The sequence below is a fragment of the Salmo salar genome, chromosome 14 (genome assembly GCF_965601325.2).
Source record: "Salmo salar chromosome 14, fSalSal1, whole genome shotgun sequence".
Classification (NCBI taxonomy): Eukaryota; Metazoa; Chordata; class Actinopteri; order Salmoniformes; family Salmonidae; genus Salmo; species Salmo salar.
The window spans coordinates 6,226,171-6,244,119 of record NC_138304.1 but is presented as its reverse complement, the minus strand read 5'-3'; the positions used below and the strand labels follow the sequence as shown (position 1 = coordinate 6,244,119).

At 42.5% G+C, this 17,949-nt stretch overlaps 1 protein-coding gene and 1 long non-coding RNA gene across 3 annotated transcripts; one reads left to right on the top strand and one right to left on the bottom strand.

Annotated features, from left to right (window-relative positions):
* Positions 1-171: 171 nt before the first annotated feature.
* nebl (nebulette) lies at positions 172-14,368 on the top strand. The gene is made up of 7 exons (XM_014139174.3): positions 172-418; positions 546-640; positions 1,218-1,302; positions 7,606-7,713; positions 11,433-11,607; positions 12,054-12,148; positions 12,617-14,368. The coding sequence occupies exons 1-7, from the start codon at positions 350-352 to the stop codon at positions 12,791-12,793; spliced, it is 804 nt and encodes a 267-aa protein (XP_013994649.1). The 5' UTR covers positions 172-349; the 3' UTR covers positions 12,794-14,368.
* On the bottom strand, positions 14,297-17,130 carry LOC123726645 (uncharacterized). 2 transcript variants are annotated; one of them, XR_006758712.2, is made up of 2 exons: positions 16,530-17,130; positions 14,297-16,239 (listed from the first exon to the last, which is right to left on the bottom strand). It is a non-coding gene; the product is annotated as an uncharacterized LOC123726645 (long non-coding RNA). The 2 variants fall into 2 exon arrangements; XR_006758711.2 differs by having other exon boundaries at positions 14,297-16,168.
* Positions 17,131-17,949: the final 819 nt, after the last annotated feature.

Here is a 17,949-nt window from a genome sequence, read left to right as displayed (position 1 = left end):
TGAATATGGGCCTGAGTGAGTAAGTACATATGAAGGAGGCGAAAGTACAGAATAGCCCGTTTTTATTGGGGTATTTTAATTTTTACAGTATACTATTTTTTATTTTTTTTATAGGCATGTAGTCCGACCTGAATCGATGTACATCATGAAATTGGGCAGGTTTCAAGTGTGATTCAGGGGTAGTCTAGGCAGGGGGGAAATGTTTTTTTATGTCCACCTCCCTTCCAACCGAGGCAGTGCTTTGATAGTCCTCCAAGAGTCAACACCCACACTGCTACACAGCCTGTGTTTACTGTATTACTACTCCTTATTATCTTTTGACTTTTGAAGTCAGACTAATTTGGTGAATATGAATCCTCATTGTGCGCGCTGTGGGAAAATTGTTTATGCCACAGAGAAAGTCAACTGCCTGGATAAGGTGAGACCTACTGTATATTGTGTTGTTGTTTGTCATTTAGGACTACCTCTGATGAACTTACTGATGAGTGTCTTATTTTTTTGGAGATAACTGATGGTTTTGCCATTGTATCGACACTCTTATGCAGTATTGGCACAAAGGATGCTTCCACTGTGAGGTCTGCAGGATGACTCTCAACATGAAGAACTACAAAGGCTATGAAAAGAAGCCCTACTGTAATTCGTGAGTCGTGTTGTTCACCTAGCCTCCAAATGGGATTTCCCTACTGAATTTTTACCTCGACTCTTAAACCAGGCACCAAATCACTTCTAAATGGATATAATTTACTGAACGATGTAATTGCAATGGCTAATTGCAGTCTTTGTGAGAAACCCTTTGCATACTTTTGTGCTGTATTGTAGTTTGAATAGATGTGTTCTATTCAGGTCATTTGAATAATGTTGGTGGTAAATATTACAGGTGTAATTGGTTTACCCTAAAGTCGGTTTCCCAGACCCAGATTAAGGAACTAGTGTTGTCTGCAAACGGTTTGTTGCTCCCACAAGTGAAACTTTACAGAGCTTTTAATGATAAATGGCAAACAATGTTTCAACCAACATGGTCTTCCTCTGTCGCTTTGTTAGGCTAAAGATCACTTGTGTGGGAGCAGAAAACAGTGCACTGATTCACTCACTTCCACTGTCCTTATTGAATAAAATACAATCGAATCACTTTCATTTTGAAGTAAATTCAGTTGTGGCAACTCGGATAAGATTTAAAGATATAGTAAACATAAGAAATATTTCTAACATCCTTGCAGGCACTATCCAAAGCAGTCATTCACCATTGTTGCAGATACTCCTGAGAACCTGCGACTGAGACAGCAAAGTGAGCTTCAGAGTCAGGTATGCAGTATACACACCTTTGCCTTTTGAACCATCATTATTCCCTTTTACATTTAAAATCTTAGTTTGACAAAAATATGAAGATCAAAAACTCTTATGACCATAGTTGTTTTTCAATCAATATATTAATTCAATATAGTCGTGGATTGAATGGAGGGGAGCGTGAAACTACGCAGTTTAATTTGCCTGCACATGTAACAAGGAGTGACGTTATGGGGGTGTATTCATTGGTGCACACGGTAGCTTAATGGTTTGCAACAAAAGGTAAACAAGCATTTCTTATTGGAAAAATGCAGGTAGGTCCTGCTCCGTTTGCTTCCGATTGAAAACAGCCCAGGATGAGGGGGAATGAGCTAGCGCTCAACTCTGCTGGCTGCTGAAGGATCCCCCTGGCTTCTCCACCTGCCCATGCACTTTGTGCTGCCATCTCACTCTTGAGGGTTCCTGGCACTATTCCCTACTCAAGACTCACTTCCACTATGCTTGACAAAAGCTGACCTCTAGATATTTTACATGGAAGGTTTCCTGTCCCTTCTATGGAGACAGTGTTTTATGTAACAGTGTCAAGAAACATATTTTAGCATCGGGTGCTGGCTTCTGACTAACAGAGCATTTAATCGATAAGGTTGACTTATGCATCTATTGAATCTGTCTAGGGGACAATGCCCTTTAAATACCCTCAGGTTAAAGGTGCAATCTGCAGTTTAAAAAACAAAGTGGACATCCCGCCACTCTTTTGGTAAACAGCCGAGGGATGGGCCTGGAGCAATGTAACCACTCTCAAATGTATAGACAGAGCTATGGATGCTCAGACTGACCATCAATGACATCAACATTATAGTTTTAACAATGTTTTGAGGCTATACAGTATTTGTTTACAAATACATTGTTTACAAAGAATGGCTTAAAACAAGCTTATATTTTCGGGTTTTGATGGGGTATGACAATTGAAATAAGCTCATGAGGCATTTTTAAGTTATAATCTTCCAGAATAAATGGTATATACAGTACTTTGGGGAAGTATTCAGACCCCTTGTCTTTTTCCACATTTTGTTACATTACAGCCTTATTCTAAAATGGATTAAAACTACACACAATACCCCGTAATGACAAAGTGAAAACCTGGTTTTTAGAAATGTTTAAAAAAAACAGTAATACTTTATTTACATAAGTATTCAGACCCGTTGCTATAAGACTGGAAATTGAGCTCAGGTGCATCCTGTTTCCATTGATCATCCTCAAGATGTTTCTACAACTTGGAGTCCACCTGTGGTAAATTCAATTGATTGTATATGATTTGGAAAGGCACACACCTGTCTATATAAGGGTCCACAGTTGACAGTGCATGTCAGAGCAAAAACCAAGCCGTGAGGTTGTAGAGCTCCGAGCATTGAAGGTCTCCAAGAACACAGCGACCTCCATCATTAAATGGAAGAAGTTTGAAACCACCAAGACTCTTCCTAGAGCTGGCCGCCCGGCCAAATTCAGTAATTGGGAGAGAAGGGCCTTGGTCAGGGAGGTGACCGAGAACCTGATGGTCACTCTGACAGAGCTCCAGAGTTCCTCTTTGGAGATGGGAGAACCTTCCAGAAGGACAACCATCTCTGCAGCACTCCACCAATCAGGCCTTTATGGTAGAGTGGCCAGACGGAAACCACTCCTCAGTAAAAGACACATGACAGTTTACCAAAAGGCACCTAAAAAGACTGACCATGAGAAACTAGATTCTCTGGTCTGATGAAACCAAGATTGAACTCTTTGGCCTGAATGCCAAGCGTCACTTCTGGAGGAAACCTGGCACCATCCCTACAGTGAAGCATGGTGATGGCACATCATGCTGTGGGGATGTTTTTCAGCGGCAGGGAATGGGAGACTAGTCAGGATCGAGGGAAAGATGAACGGAGCAAATTACAGAGAGATCCTTGATGAAAACCTGCTCAGGACCTCAGACTAGGGAAAAGGTTCACCTTTCAACAGGACAATGACCATAAGCACACAGCCAAGACAACGCAGGAGTGGCTTCGGGACAAGTCTCCGAATGCCCTTAAGTGGCCCAGCCAGAGTCCGGACTTGAACCCGATCAAACGTCTCTGGAGAGACCTGAAAATAGCTGTGCCATGACGCTCTCCATCCGACTTTACTTACTTGCTGACTTTATTGTCCCCATGGGGAAATTTTGTTGCAGTATCATATGTTTAAAGTGCTGTTTAAATACCGCAGAAAACAAATTGACAATACAACATTTCATAACAGTTACATACCAATAGAAAGAGACTCAGCTGCTGTTCTTACTGGGTCGATAGGAACATTAGCCTGAGCTGTTAAGGAGGGATATCACACCTGGCACAAATTGTCTAGTTCTGTTTTTCATGCCGGGGGTGCACTATGCCTGCACCCAGAGGGGAGTAGTTCAAAGTCCCGGTACAGGGGAAGGCTTGGGTCTAAAATAATTTTGTGAGCCTTGCTGAGGGCCCTGACCTGAAAGATCCCATCCAAGCCTGTCTGTTTGACTCCAAGTACCTTGCTTGCTGTGGTGATAATCCTTCTCAGCATATTTGACTGGCTGACAGAGTTTGAGAGGATCTGTAGAGAAGAATGGGAGAAACTCCCCAAATACAGGTGTGCCAAGCTTGCAGCGTCATACCCAAGAATACTCCAGGCTGTAATCGCTGTCAAAGGAGCTTCAACAAAGTACTAAGTAAAGGGTCTGAATACTTATGTATATGTGATGTTTCAGTTTTATAAATTTGCTTAAAAGTTTAAAAACATGTTTTTACTTTGTCATTATGGGGTATTGTGTGTAGATTGATGAGAGGAAAAAAATGTTTTAATCAATTTTAGAGTAAGGCTGTAATGTGGAAAAGGTCAAGGGGTCTGAATACTTTCCGAATGCACTGTATATACTGAACAAAAATATAAATGCAAAAATGTCAACGATTTTACTGAGTTACAGTTCATATAAGGAAATCAGTCAATGGAAATAAATTCAATAGGCTCTAATCTATGGATTTCACATCACTGGGCAGTGCCGCAGCCATGGGTGGGCCTGGAAGGGCATAGGCCCACCCACTGGGGAGCCAGGCCCAGCCAATCAGAATGAGTTTTTTCCCCACAAAGGGGTTATATTACAGACAGAAATTTCATCAGCTGTCCGAGTGGCTGCTCTCAGACGATCCCGCAGGCGAAGAAGCCGGATGTGGAGGTCCGGGGCTGGCGTGGTTACACGTGGTCTGCGGTTGTGAGGCCAGTTAAACGTACTGCCAAATTTTCTAAAATGATGTTGGAGGCTGCTTATGGTAGAGAATTTAACATTCAATTCTCTGGCAGCAGCGGTGGTGGACATTCCTGCAGTCAGCATGCCAATTGCACGCTCCTTCAAAAATTCAGACGTGGCAATATGTTGTGTGACAAAACTGCACATTTTAGAGTAGGCTTTTATTGTCTCCAGCACAAGGTGCACCTGTATAATGATCATGCTGTTTAATCAGCTTCTTGATATGCCACACCTGTCAAGTGGATAGATTATCTTGGCAAAGGAGAAACGCTCACTAACATGGATGTAAACAAATTTGTGCAGAATTTCTTTTGAGAAATAAGCTTTTTGTGCCTATGGAACATTAATGGGATGTTTTATTTCAGCTCATGAAACATGGGACCAACACTCTACATGTTGCATTTATATTTTTGTTCAGAATATAATTAATTTAAAAGTCCAAAAATGCCAATTGCAGTTTTGACATTTGTTACCATGTACTGGGGCATGGTGAGCTGGGAGACTGGGGCATGGTGAGCTGGGAGACTGGGGCATGGTGAGCTGGGAGACTGGGGCATGGTGAGCTGGGAGACTGGGGCATGGTGAGCTGGGAGACTGGGGCATGGTGAGCTGGGAGACTGGGGCATGGTGAGCTGGGAGACTGGGGCATGGTGAGCTGGGAGACTGGGGCATGGTGAGCTGGGAGACTGGGGCATGGTGAGCTGGGAGACTGGGGCATGGTGAGCTGCGCAGGGAGAAGGCATGCTCTGATGGAGCATTTTCTCTGGAGATGTACTTTGATATAATAATTCTCATTCAACCCTTTACCCTTGTGGGAATTGGCCTAGGGCTGAATTAAAATGTTTGTTTACAGAAGAAATATGAAATGCGTATGCATGGTAGCAATTGAAAGGGAACACTTGGGAGATTGTTGAGGACACAACAGTTCACCTGACACAAGACTGAATCCAAACATTGCACTGTTGATTTTATGTGCATTTGACATTTACTGTACTTTTTGACACATTTGAGCATAACAAAATCTGAAAATACTCTGTTTACATTCGGTAACATAAGAATATTCCTGGAAATGTGGGGTAGGTGCAACATAAGACAAAAAATGACAAGGGTTTGGGTGAGAGGACTAACTGGTGTCTCAAAGTGGCCACACACCTCTCCAAAGTGTGCACAGTTCCTAAGCCATTTCAATGCACAAGAGTCTTCTACTAAACTCAGCAAAAAAGAAACATCCTCTCATTGCCCTCCAATCCAACAGGTCCCAGACGTGCTCAATGGGATTGAGATCCGGGCTCTTCGCTGGCCATGGCAGAACACTGACATTCCTGTCTTGCAGGAAATCACGCACAGAACGAGCAGTATGGCTGGTGGCATTGTCATGCTGGAGGGTCATGTCAGGATGAGCCTGCAGTAAGGGTACCACATGAGGGAGGAGGATGTCTTCCCTGTAACGCACAGCATTGAGATTGCCTGCAATGACAACAAGCTCACTCCGATGATGCTGTGACACACCGCCCCAGACCATGACGGACAGTCCACCTACAAATTGATCCTGCTCCAGAGTACAGGCCTCGGTGTAACGCTCATTCCTTCGACGATAAACGCGAATCCGACCATCACCCCTGGTGAGACGAAACCGCGACTCGTCAGGCAAGAGCACTTTTTGCCAGTCCTGTCTGGTCCAGCAACGGTGGGTTTGTGCCCATAGGCGGCGTTATTGCCGGTGATGTCTGGTGAGGACCTGCCTTACAACAGGCCTACAAGCCCTCAGTCCAGCCTCTCTCAGCCTATTGCGGGCAGTCTGAGCACTGATGGAGGGATTGTGCGTTTTTGGTGTAACTCGGGCAGTTGTTGCCAACTTGTACCTGTCCTGCAGGTGTGATGTTCGGATGTACTGATCCTGTGCAGGTGTTGTTACACGTGGTCTGCCACTGCGAGGACGATCAGCTGTCCATTCTGTCTCCCTGTAGAGCTGTCTTAAGCATCTCACATTACAGACATTGCAATTCATTGCCCTGGCCACATCTGCAGTCCTCATGCCTCCTTGCAGCATGCTAAGGCACGTTCACGCAGATGAGCAGGGACCCTGGGTATCTTTCTTTTGGTGTTTTTCCAGAGTCAGTAGAAAGGCCTCTTTAGTGTCCTAAGTTTTCATAACTGTGACCTTTAATTGCCTACCGTCTGTAAGCTGTTAGTGTCTTAATGACCATTCCACAGGTGCGTGTTCATTAATTGTTTATGGTTCATTGAACAAGCATGGGAAACAGTGTTTAAACCCTTTACAATGAAGATCTTTGAAGTTATTTGGATTTTTACAAATTATCTTTGAAAGACAGGGTCCTGAGTTTATAAGGTGCTTTTTGGAGACCTCCTAGCTGTGCCATTGAGGAACTACAGGAACAAACTTTTAGCCTAGTTGTTTAGTTTCAAACACAACCCTGCATCCCCACCAATCACAAGATTATTATTGTTGTTTACAGCTGTCAGTCAAAACCCATGCAGCGCTGTGAAGGGCAGAGCCTAAGCTCTGAAGTAATTTATAGGGTGTTACTTAGGACAGCCACTGCGTTCCAATTTAGGCGCTTATGGGTGCCCAAATCTGCCATTTTCAACCTGTGTGCGAGTATAAAGGGCTACAGAAATGTACATAAATTACAGTAAATGGACAGCATGGATTTGTGCTTTTCTAGATTTAGGACAACAAAGTGTGTTCGGGTTGAATTACGGCCATTGTCTTTCTTGCCATTGATTTTGGAGACTGCTTGGTTGAATAATAGTATAATTAATGGCCCTTGCCCAGGCTTGTTACAATCTACTGAAGTGGGTTAACCCAAAGATTTTGGAAAATACTTACTTGTTAGCAAGTGTGCCTATGGACTGGGATACTGGAGTTAGACACACAAGGGTTGTTGCACTGTCATTGTTTGATAGAATACCTTATAATTGACTTTCCATCTAAGAATATAGTAACTGTATACTGCTTGGTTGCATACATTTTACGGCTAACCGCTCAAGCTCTCCCCAATCTGCAGGTGAAGTACAAGAAAGACTTTGAGGAGAGCAAAGGACGAGGCTTCAAATTTGTGCTGGACACTCCTGAGCTGCAGAGACTACGACGAGCCCAGGATCAGATCAGTAATGTAGGTTCAAGTGTCTCTTTGCCCATCCACCGGAGGGAGGAAATCAGTTGGGAGCTATACGTACAGTGCCTTCAGAAAGTATTCATACCCCTTGACTTATTCCACATGTTGTTGTGTTACAGCCATTTCAAAATGGTTTACATTTATACATTTTTCCCTCCCATCTACACACAATACCCTATAATGACTAAGTGAAAACATGCATTTAAGGATTTTTGCAACAAATAAATATCTCATTTACATAAGAATTCGCACCCCTGAGTCAATACGTTAGAATCACCTTTGGCAACGATTACGGCTTTGACATTTTCTGGGTAATTCAGAGCTTTGCACACCTGTAAATTTGCACATTATTCTTAAAATTATTCAAGATCTGTCAAGAAGGTTGTTGGTCATTGCTAGACATCCATTTCCAAATCTTGCCATAGATTTTCAAGCCAAAATTGTAACGAGGCCACTCAGGAACATTCAATGTCGTCTTGGTAAGCAACTCCAGTGTATATTTGGCCTTGTGTTTTAGGTTATTGGGCTTCTGAGTGGCACAGCGGTCTAAAGCACTGCATCTCAGTGCTAGTGGCATCACTACAGACCCTGGTTCAATTCCAGGCTGTATCACAACCGGCTGTGATTGGGAGTCCCATAGGGCGGCTCACAATTGGCCCAGCGTTGTCCGGGTTAGGCCGTCGTTGTAAATAAGAATTTGTTCTTAACTCACTTGCCTAGTTAAATAAATAACAAATACAGTGGGGGGAAAAAGTATTTGAGCCCTTGCTGATTTTGTACGTTTGCACACTTACAAAGAAATGATCAGTCTATAATTTTAATAGTAGGTTTATATGAACAGTGAGACAGAATAACAACAAAAAAATCCAGAAAAACGCATGTCAAAAATGTTATAAAATTATTTGCATTTTAATGAGGGAAATAAGTATTTGACCCCTCTGCAAAACATGACTTAGTACTTGGTGGCAAAACCCTTGTTGGCAATCAGAGGTCAGACGTTTCTTGTAGTTGGCCACCAGGTTTACACACATCTCAGGAGGGATTTTGTCCCACTCCTCTTTGCAGATCTTCTCCAAGTCATTAAGGTTTCGAGGCTGATGTTTGGCAACTCGAACCTTCAGCTCCCTCCACAGATTTTCTATGGGATTAAGGTCTGGAGACTGGCTAGGCCACTCCAGGACCTTAATGTGCTTCTTCTTGAGCCACTCCTTTGTTGCCTTGGCTGTGTGTTTTGCGTCATTGTCATGCTGGAATACCCATCCACGACCCATTTTCAATGCCCTGGCTGAGGGAAGGAGGTTCTCACCCAAGATTTGACGGTACATGGCCCCGTCCATCGTCCCTTTGATGCGGTGAAGTTGTCCTGTCCCCTTAGCAGAAAAACACCCCCAAAGCATAATGTTTCCACCTCCATGTTTGACGGTGGAGATGGTGTCCTTGGGGGTATTGGCAGCATTACTCCTCCTCCAAACACAGCGAGTTGAGTTGATGCCAAAGAGCTCCATTTTGGTCTCATCTGACCACAACACTTTCACCCAGTTGTCCTCTGAATCATTCAGATGTTCATTGGCAAACTTCAGACGGGCATGTATATGTATTCTTCAGCAGGGGGACCTTGTGGGTGCTGCAGGATTTCAGTCCTTCATGGCGTAGTGTGTTACCAATTGTTTTCTTGGTGACTATGGTCCCAGCTCCCTTGAGATCATTGACAAGATCCTCCCGTGTAGTTCTGGGCTGATTCCTCACCGTTCTCATGATCATTGCAACCCCACGAGGTGAGATCTTGCATGGAGCCCCAGGTCGAGGGATATTGACAGTTCTTTTGTGTTTCTTCCATTTGCGAATAATCACACCAAATGTTGTCACCTTCTCACCAAGCTGCTTGGCGATGGTCTTGTAGCCCATTCCAGCCTTGTGTAGCTCTACAATCTTGTCCCTGACATCCTTGGAGAGCTCTTTGGTCTTGGCCATGGTGGAGAGTTTGGAATCTGATTGATTGATTGCTTCTGTGGACAGGTGTCTTTTTTACAGGTAACAAGCTGCGGTTAGGAGCACTCCCTTTAAGAGTGTGCTCCTAATCTCAGCTCGTTACCTGTATAAAAGACACCTGGGAGCCAGAAATCTTTCTGATTGAGAGAGGGTCAAATACTTATTTCCCTCATTAAAATGCAAATCAATTTATAACATTTTTGACATGCGTTTTTCTGGATATTTGTGTTGTTATTCTGTTTCTCACTGTTCAAATAAACCTACCATTAAAATTATAGACTGATCCTTTCTTTATCAGTGGGCAAACGTACAAAATCAGCAGGGGATCAAATACTTTTTTCCCCCAATGTATATTGTCCTGCTGAAAGGTGAATTTGTCTCCCAGTGTCTTTTGGAAAGCTGACTGAACCAGGTTTACTCTAGGATTTTGCCTTTGCTTAGCTCTATTCTGTTTATTTTTATTTAAAAAAAACTCCCTAGTCCTTGCCGATGACAAGCATACCCATAACATGATGCAGCCACCACCATGCTTGAAAATATGAAGAGTGGTACTCAGTGATGTGTTATGTTGGATTTGCTCCAAACATGACGGTTATTATTCAGGACATGAAGTTAATTTCTTTGCCACATTTTTTTGCTGTTTAACATTAGTGCCTTATTGCAAACAGGATGCATGTTTTGGAATATGTTTTATTCTGTACAGGCTTCCTTCTTTTCACTCTGTCATGTAGGTTAGTATTGTGGAGTAACTACAATATTTTTCATTCATCCTCCATTTTCTCCTATCCCAGCCATTAAACTCTGTAACTGTTTCCTCGCTCTCCTGCAACTGAGTTAGGAAGAACACAAGTATCTTTGTAGTGATTTGGTGTATTGATCCACCATCCAAAGTGCAATTAATAACCTCACCATGCTCAAAGGGATATTCAAAGTCTCCTTTTTTGTTTACCCATCTCCCAATAGTTTCCCTTCTTTGCAAGGAATTGGAAACCCTCTCTGGTCTTTGTGGTTGAATCTGTGTTTGAAATTCACTGCTCAACTGAGGGACCTTACAGATAATTGTATGTGTGGGGTACAGAGATTAGGTAGTCATTCAAAAATCATGGTAAACACTATTATTGCACACAGAGTGAGTCCATGCAACTTCTGTGACTTGTTAAGCAAATGTTTCATCCTGAATTTATTTACGCTTGCCATAAAAGGGTTTGAATACTTATTGTATTGACTCAAGACATTTCAGCTTTTCATTTTTAATTAATTTGTAAAAATGTCAAACACAATTCCACTAACATTATGGAGTATTGGCCAGTGACAAAAACACAATTCCACTTTAACATTATGGGGTATTGTGTGTAGGCCAGTGACAAAAAAATCACCAGAAACACAACAAAATGTTTAAAAGGTCAAGGGGTATGAATGCTTTCTGGAGGCGCTGTATGTAGGCTGGGGTGTTTTTTGAACCAACATGCACAAAAGTAGTTTGAAACAGTTTACTTATGATATATGTTGTCTGCATACACACATTTGTCAGTGTTTCCTAAAAAAGAAAATGTACCCTGAAATAAAGTGTGCATATTTAGATGATGCATAATCTGACTGTTTCACATAGTAATTGAAATAGTTTCCAATTATAATTAAAAAAAATAATGTTTAATTAACCCTGGTTAAAAATGATCTTATCCTCAGAATACACTGATAGCATGTAAACGTGTCTGTGTCTCTTGCAGGTGAAATACCACAAGGACTTTGAGGTGATGGGCCCACAAGGAGTCACACATGGTGTTCATGCACCTTACCTTGTGCGTGGCCAGCTGCGTCAAAACGTCCAAACAGAAAATACAGAGCACAAGGGTGTGCACCAGTACATAGTGGAGATGGCCCGGAGGCCTGGTGTCATCGTAGGTGGGTCTTAATATTGTATAGACATTTTATTTTTGATGTCTGGGTCTTGAGAGATTTGGTCCTGGTCTGGGTTTTGTTTTTTATTTCTGTAAGCAGGAAGTTGGCCTGCTATTTATGCTGAGGTCATATTCCTGAGTCTAACTTTATATTTAATCTTTATTCAGGCAGGGTGGAATCCCATTGAGTCCAAGGTCTCTTTTACAAGAGAGCCCTTCAACCATACCACCTTTTTAAGTTGTCTTACTTGGGTTCATGATGAATCACAGTAACAAACAAACCAAATATTCAAGTTTCCTTGATATTTGTAGCCACAGCAGCAGCCAACGGTTAGATAGCCATCAATATCTTAGCATGCTGCTGGATAATGGAGTCAGCCCCGTGTTTAGGTAACAACTGATCCAATAGTGTCTATACTGTAATAGACTGTCTGTGGTGTGTCTCTGCAGCTCCTGTGCTGCCAGGCGCGTACTACCCCAGTGGACACGTCCATGGGCACAGCTACATGCACCAGACCAGTATGCACTCCTTACGGTCCCTGCAGGTGAAATAATCTATCTATCTATTAATATAGTAGTCATTTATCAATCAATCAAGTCTGTGAAAAGCATCAGGGATACAAACATTGTGTTTGCTCGACAATAGAAATCAGCATCATGCATCCTAATAAATACCCTTTCACACTTGATGAGCCAGACCAAACTGTACTGGGCAAGCATGGTTACGCATAAACAATAGTTGCTGGAACCACGCTGGAAAGGTTCATATGAAAAGAAAATATCCAAGCCAGCCCAGTACAGGTCGGGTTGGCCCCAATAGTGTGAGTCCAATCAAATGTAGCCTACTGTTTCAGTTGATGTGTTTTTGCACCCCGACTGGGTAGGTAGGGTCCCCAATTGGCACCCTTTTCCCTATTTAGTGCACTACTTTGGTCAAAAGTAGTGCAAGATTAGGGAATAAAGTGCCATTTGGGATGTAGCTGTTGTCTCACCTTGGTGCTATCTTGCCACAGAGTGTGTATAGAGCCCTCTACGATTACGTGAGCCAAGACACGGATGAGGTGTCGTTTCGGGACGGTGACATCATCCACAGCGTGCAGCCCATTGATGGGGGTTGGGTGTACGGCACGGTGCAAAGGACTGGCAGGTCTGGGATGCTCCCTGGTAACTACATAGAGGGTCTCCACTAAGGCTTACCAAACTAACTCAAGGCCTGGAACACATTCAAGTTGTACAACTGTTTTGATACAACAATTTGTCTGCACAAAAATAATTACAAAGACCTCAATTCAATCAGATCGAGCGTAAACCCTCGTTGGCCAACATCCGCATAGTGTATAACTGCGGTATGAGATGACAAATCGGTGAGCGGCTGCTTTTGTGTCACCAACCACTCCCTTTCTTATTATCCCTACCGCGTTAGAAGTTCAAAACGGTGATAGAAAATGTAGGCTCTATCGATTATAGAAATATTGACAGGGGCTAATGCATGTTTTCATGTTCATTTTGATGGGGGGATTTATAGCCTATCAGTCTAGTCAAGGTGTAGACAGTAGAACATCACACATTCAAGTGTTTGAACTTGTAACGTGATATAAAGTTTCATTGCATCAAATGTCAGTGTCCAGGGCCTCCCGACTGGCGCAGTGGTCTAAGCCATTGCATCGCAGTGCTAGCTGTGCCTCTAGAGATTCTGGGTTCGATTCTGGGAGACCCATGGGGCGGTGCACAATTGGCCCAGCGTCGTCCGGATTAGGGGAGGGTTTAGCCGGCAGGAATGCCCTTGTACCATCGCGCACTAGTGACTCCTGTGGTTGGCTGGGCACAGTGCACGCTGACACGGTCACCAGGTGTACGGTGTTTCCTCCAACACATTGGTCTGGCTGGCTTCTGGGTTAAGTGAGCATTGTGTCAAGAAGCAGTACGACTTGGCTGGGTTGTGTTTCGGAGGACGCGTGGCTCTCGACCTTCGCCTCTCCCGAATCCGTACGGGAGTTGCAGCGATGAGACAAGACTGTAACTACCAATTGGATACCACGAAATTGGGGAGAAAACGGGGTAAAAATAACATTTAAAAAATGTCACCTTCCGCGATAAGGTAACACAAGGAGCCGCTTGTGGGTTTGACAGCTCTAACGCCACACCACCGCTCCGACACCACCAAAATGACCGCTATGCGGATGTTGGTTTCGCTCATGATAGAATCTAGCTCAACAGTAGTTGTACAACTTGAGTGTATACCGGGTCTAACTGAGAGCAATATGTAGATAAGATGCACCATGACACTCGAAGCCTCTGTATGGTGAGGATTTACATCAGAATAAACAAGTGGTAATAGCAATTGAAATAAAATGCTTATAGAAATATATGAAAAAAGTAAAGATTAAAATTCTGTACATGTTTAAAAATGAATGTAACTGTCATTTTTGTGTGCTTATAGTATATAAAATGTTATATTCACAGCAGTGTGTGCACTACAAAGAATATGTTAACAATTTGAGTGTTCCATCTTCAAATCTAAAGTTGTATACATGACAAAATTCCAGTATGTAATGTCAAGCTACTGTATGCAACCTGTCACTTGCACGTCTTCGATTTCATGTCAAATGTCTTCGATTCCATGTCTTCGATTCAAATGCAGGCAATAGGTTTGCAGATAATGTAAAAAAAAAAGTTAAATAAATGTATTAACATGAAGTACATTTTCTTGTTTAATATTTTCCATACCTTAAAATAAATGAAAGATTACTGGCTGCAATACACAATTTCCATGTGGTTATTTTGGTGTACATACGGCTCATTTTAGCACAAGACATCAGGAGCACCTGCCAGCAAGCTGTTGCAGTAACTGTACATAGAAGAGCCCTTGAAACCTCTTTACACCCGTGGGAATGGGCCTATATGGATAGGGCTACATTTAAATGTATTCTTACAAAAATGAATAAACATGGTAGCAATTGAAAGGGAACAGTTTGGAGATTATGGGAAAATTATTAGACCAAAAATGAGGACAACAGTTCACATTTGTTCACATTCGTTGATAACGAAATCAGAAAATACTCCGGATACATTCAGTAACATGATAAGAATATTCCTGTAAAATGTCAGGCAGGTGCAACAAAAGACAAAAGAATAAGGGTTTGAGTGAGAGGACTAACTGGTGTCTCCAAGTGGCCACACAACTCAAGTGTGCACAGTTCCTAAGCCATTTCAATGCACTTTTATGACTTGAGTCTTCAACTATTAGGTGCTTTGTTTGAACTCTCCTAGCTGTGCCGTTGAGGAAATAGAGCAAGCACACTTGCAGTTGTTTTGTTTGGGCAACAACCCCGTCATCACACAATTAGTGTTGTATTCGCAATCGAAAAATAATGCATTATAAATCGCAGTCTGGGACAGGTGGGCATCATATGAAAGCTTGTTCTATTGCCAACATTACCAACAATGTCATAAAATACAATATTACAGTGTTAGGCTTCCACAATGCAATTCTGGGAAACAATTTTGGTGTGCATAGAAATGAGTCATGAGTGCGCGTGCTGTGTTCAGAACAACCCAGGGCATGGCACCATGTAATCTTATAACTGTACATCAAACATAGTGATCATAAATGTGACATGAGTTTTATATGGAAATGTGAAGTGTATTCAGGGGTGTTTGGCTTGCTTGTATGACATAAGTCTCAGCTATCAAAATACATAGAGTCTTTTTAATTTATAGCATTTCCCTCACTCAGACAATTGCCCAATTAGCGAGAGAGATGGGGGGCAACTTCTTGTCACGCGAGTTGCTCAAGTTCAGAACGGCTGTAAATCAAAACCCATACAGCGCTATAAGGCGCAGAGTCAGAGCTCTGACGTCATGTATATTTAAAAATGTAATATTTAACTAGGCAAGTCAAATTCTTATTTACAATGACGGCCTACCCTGGCCAAACCCGGACAATGCTGGGCCAATTGTGCGCCGCCCTATGGGACTCCCAATTACAGCCGGATGTGATGCAGCCTGGATTCGAATCAAGTACTGCAATGACGCCTCTTGCACTGAGATGCAGTATCTTAGACCACCGAGCCACAAGGGAGCCCAAAATAGCATGTTACTGTACAGTGGAATGGTAAGCAGATTATAATAGCAATAAGAAACCTTAGGGGTTTTGTGGTGCATGGCCAATATACCACGGCTAAGGGCATTGTCCACAATATTTTTCCAACATCTCTCATACAGAAACATACAATTTCCACTGAAATGTCAGTTTTTCAATTGGAAGGTTTAGTGTGGCCTAATATTGTACTTCTGTTCACCAGTTTGGCTACACTGTTACTGAGGACCTGTGTGTTGAGCAACACTGAGGTTTACGCACAGAGAATGTCCATTATCTTCCAAGTCCATCAGTTCAGAGTTACTGGGTTAAAGTTCATGTTTAGGGATAGTATCCAGAGTATTCCTGATTTCTGGATCCACTCATTTGCCTTTCTTCACCTTTGAAACCCTTTCCTTTCACTTCTTCATGTGTTTTGGTACTTTGTTTTTTCCTCTGTTGCCATTTTCTTATTTTCCTAAAATGCCTAAACAAGTTTGGATAGAGCTAGAATATTAGATTAAAGATGTGTGTGATTTAAGGTGACCCAAGTTCAGCCTGGAAGAAATCCAAATATTTGCATGATAAATATTGAACATGTCTCAAATTAGTTTAATTTCATATAGACCATGTTATAACCTAAGAAAGTAGAGGCCAGTCCTATTAAAATGTATTCCGATTACAGTTACAGGGTTACAATAACCACTGGAGGTCAATTTTGTATTTCAATTTTATCCAGTGATACACATTCCTCCAATGCAATAACATAAAAGGTCTGTTAAATATCGAAAGATTACTTGACAAACCCATTCTTGTCGTTAACAGTCACAGCCCTAATGGAAACGTACCTTCTTGGCTATCTGCTCGTTCCTTGCAAGCGATTGGCTCTGGTCTTGAGGGCAGCATGCAGCCTGGGAGACGGGGTTGCCTGTCAGACATTGTTCATGGCTTAAATGTCCCACGAGCGCAGCAGGCCACGTACTTCTGTGCATGCTCAGGCGCACAAGCTCCCTCAACATTAACAAGACAGAGAAACCAGACGTGCTCGAAGGTTTCCGTTTTGGAGGGCTCTTGGTCGGCCGGGCATGGTGACGTGTGCCCTGTAATCCAAGTCACTGGCAGGCTGAGGTTGGTTTTAGTCTATTGAGAGGTGGGTCGAAGAATGTTGAGATGTGGGTAGAGGTTATGTTAGAATTTAGACGAGTATCGTATCAAATAACGTAATGCAGATAGGCCGTGAATGGCCTCACACACCAGTACTGTAGGTGGTGGTGTATGCACCTAAATATTGGATGCGCTCAGCCAACCAAATCCCAAAGAAGACACTCAAAGACACCCAAAGAATAAGACTATGAAAAAAATGTCATAACTCATAAATGGTTATGAAATAAACCAAAACTTGTTTTTCACAAGTGTAGCAAGTTGAGAACTCTGCGAACAACGTTTCCACTCAGACTGAGAACAGTAAATAACTGTAATAAAGTTTTAAAGACCCAGGTTCACTCAAACATCTTTATTTTTTACTCTTGACAGTTACAGCTGATTTCGGGATTGTATATGGATTCGCTCTCCTTAAATAGTTCTTATTTTATGTATTAGTTTGTCTCTGACTTGTTTAAATGGAACTTTTCGCCACAAGCTCCTGATATCAGAGGATAAAAACTACAATTTGTCCTGAATTAGTCTAGGGTGCATGTGGGCCTAGCTATGTCCTGTCCCGAGCTTGGTTTTCCCTGGCTAATGGGCTAGCGGAACTATGCTAGTTTTCGTCCTCATTGCCAAACTTCTTAAATACTGCACCCTCAAACTTCAAAACTCGTTTGCTTGTTATACAATCATGTAACTAAGAAATTCATTGGAAAGAAACTTGGAAATTAGTTATTGTTTTGTTGCGAAGTCATGTCTGGTTCTAGCCATATGTAGTGGCATAAAACGGTGGCGAAGGATATCGTTGCTACTTAACGCGGATCCAAGTTCAGTTTTGAGATCCACCGGTGTCACTGGCGTAGGGTTAAGCTGGACGTTTCTAACTGGTTTAGGAACAGTGAAAACGGGCCGCCTCTCCCCGCTTGGCTGGATGGGATATGTAGTGATTTTATAGTCCAGGCTCGCAGTCGGCTTTCAAATTCACCCCAATGGTGTTCGATGTGGTTGTGCGTCGTTCCATAACAGGTTTTAGCGGAATTATATTGGCCGTATACCACACCTCCTCGGGCCTTATTGCTTAAATTACCATCATATTGAACCAACTTTGGGAGTCATGCGATA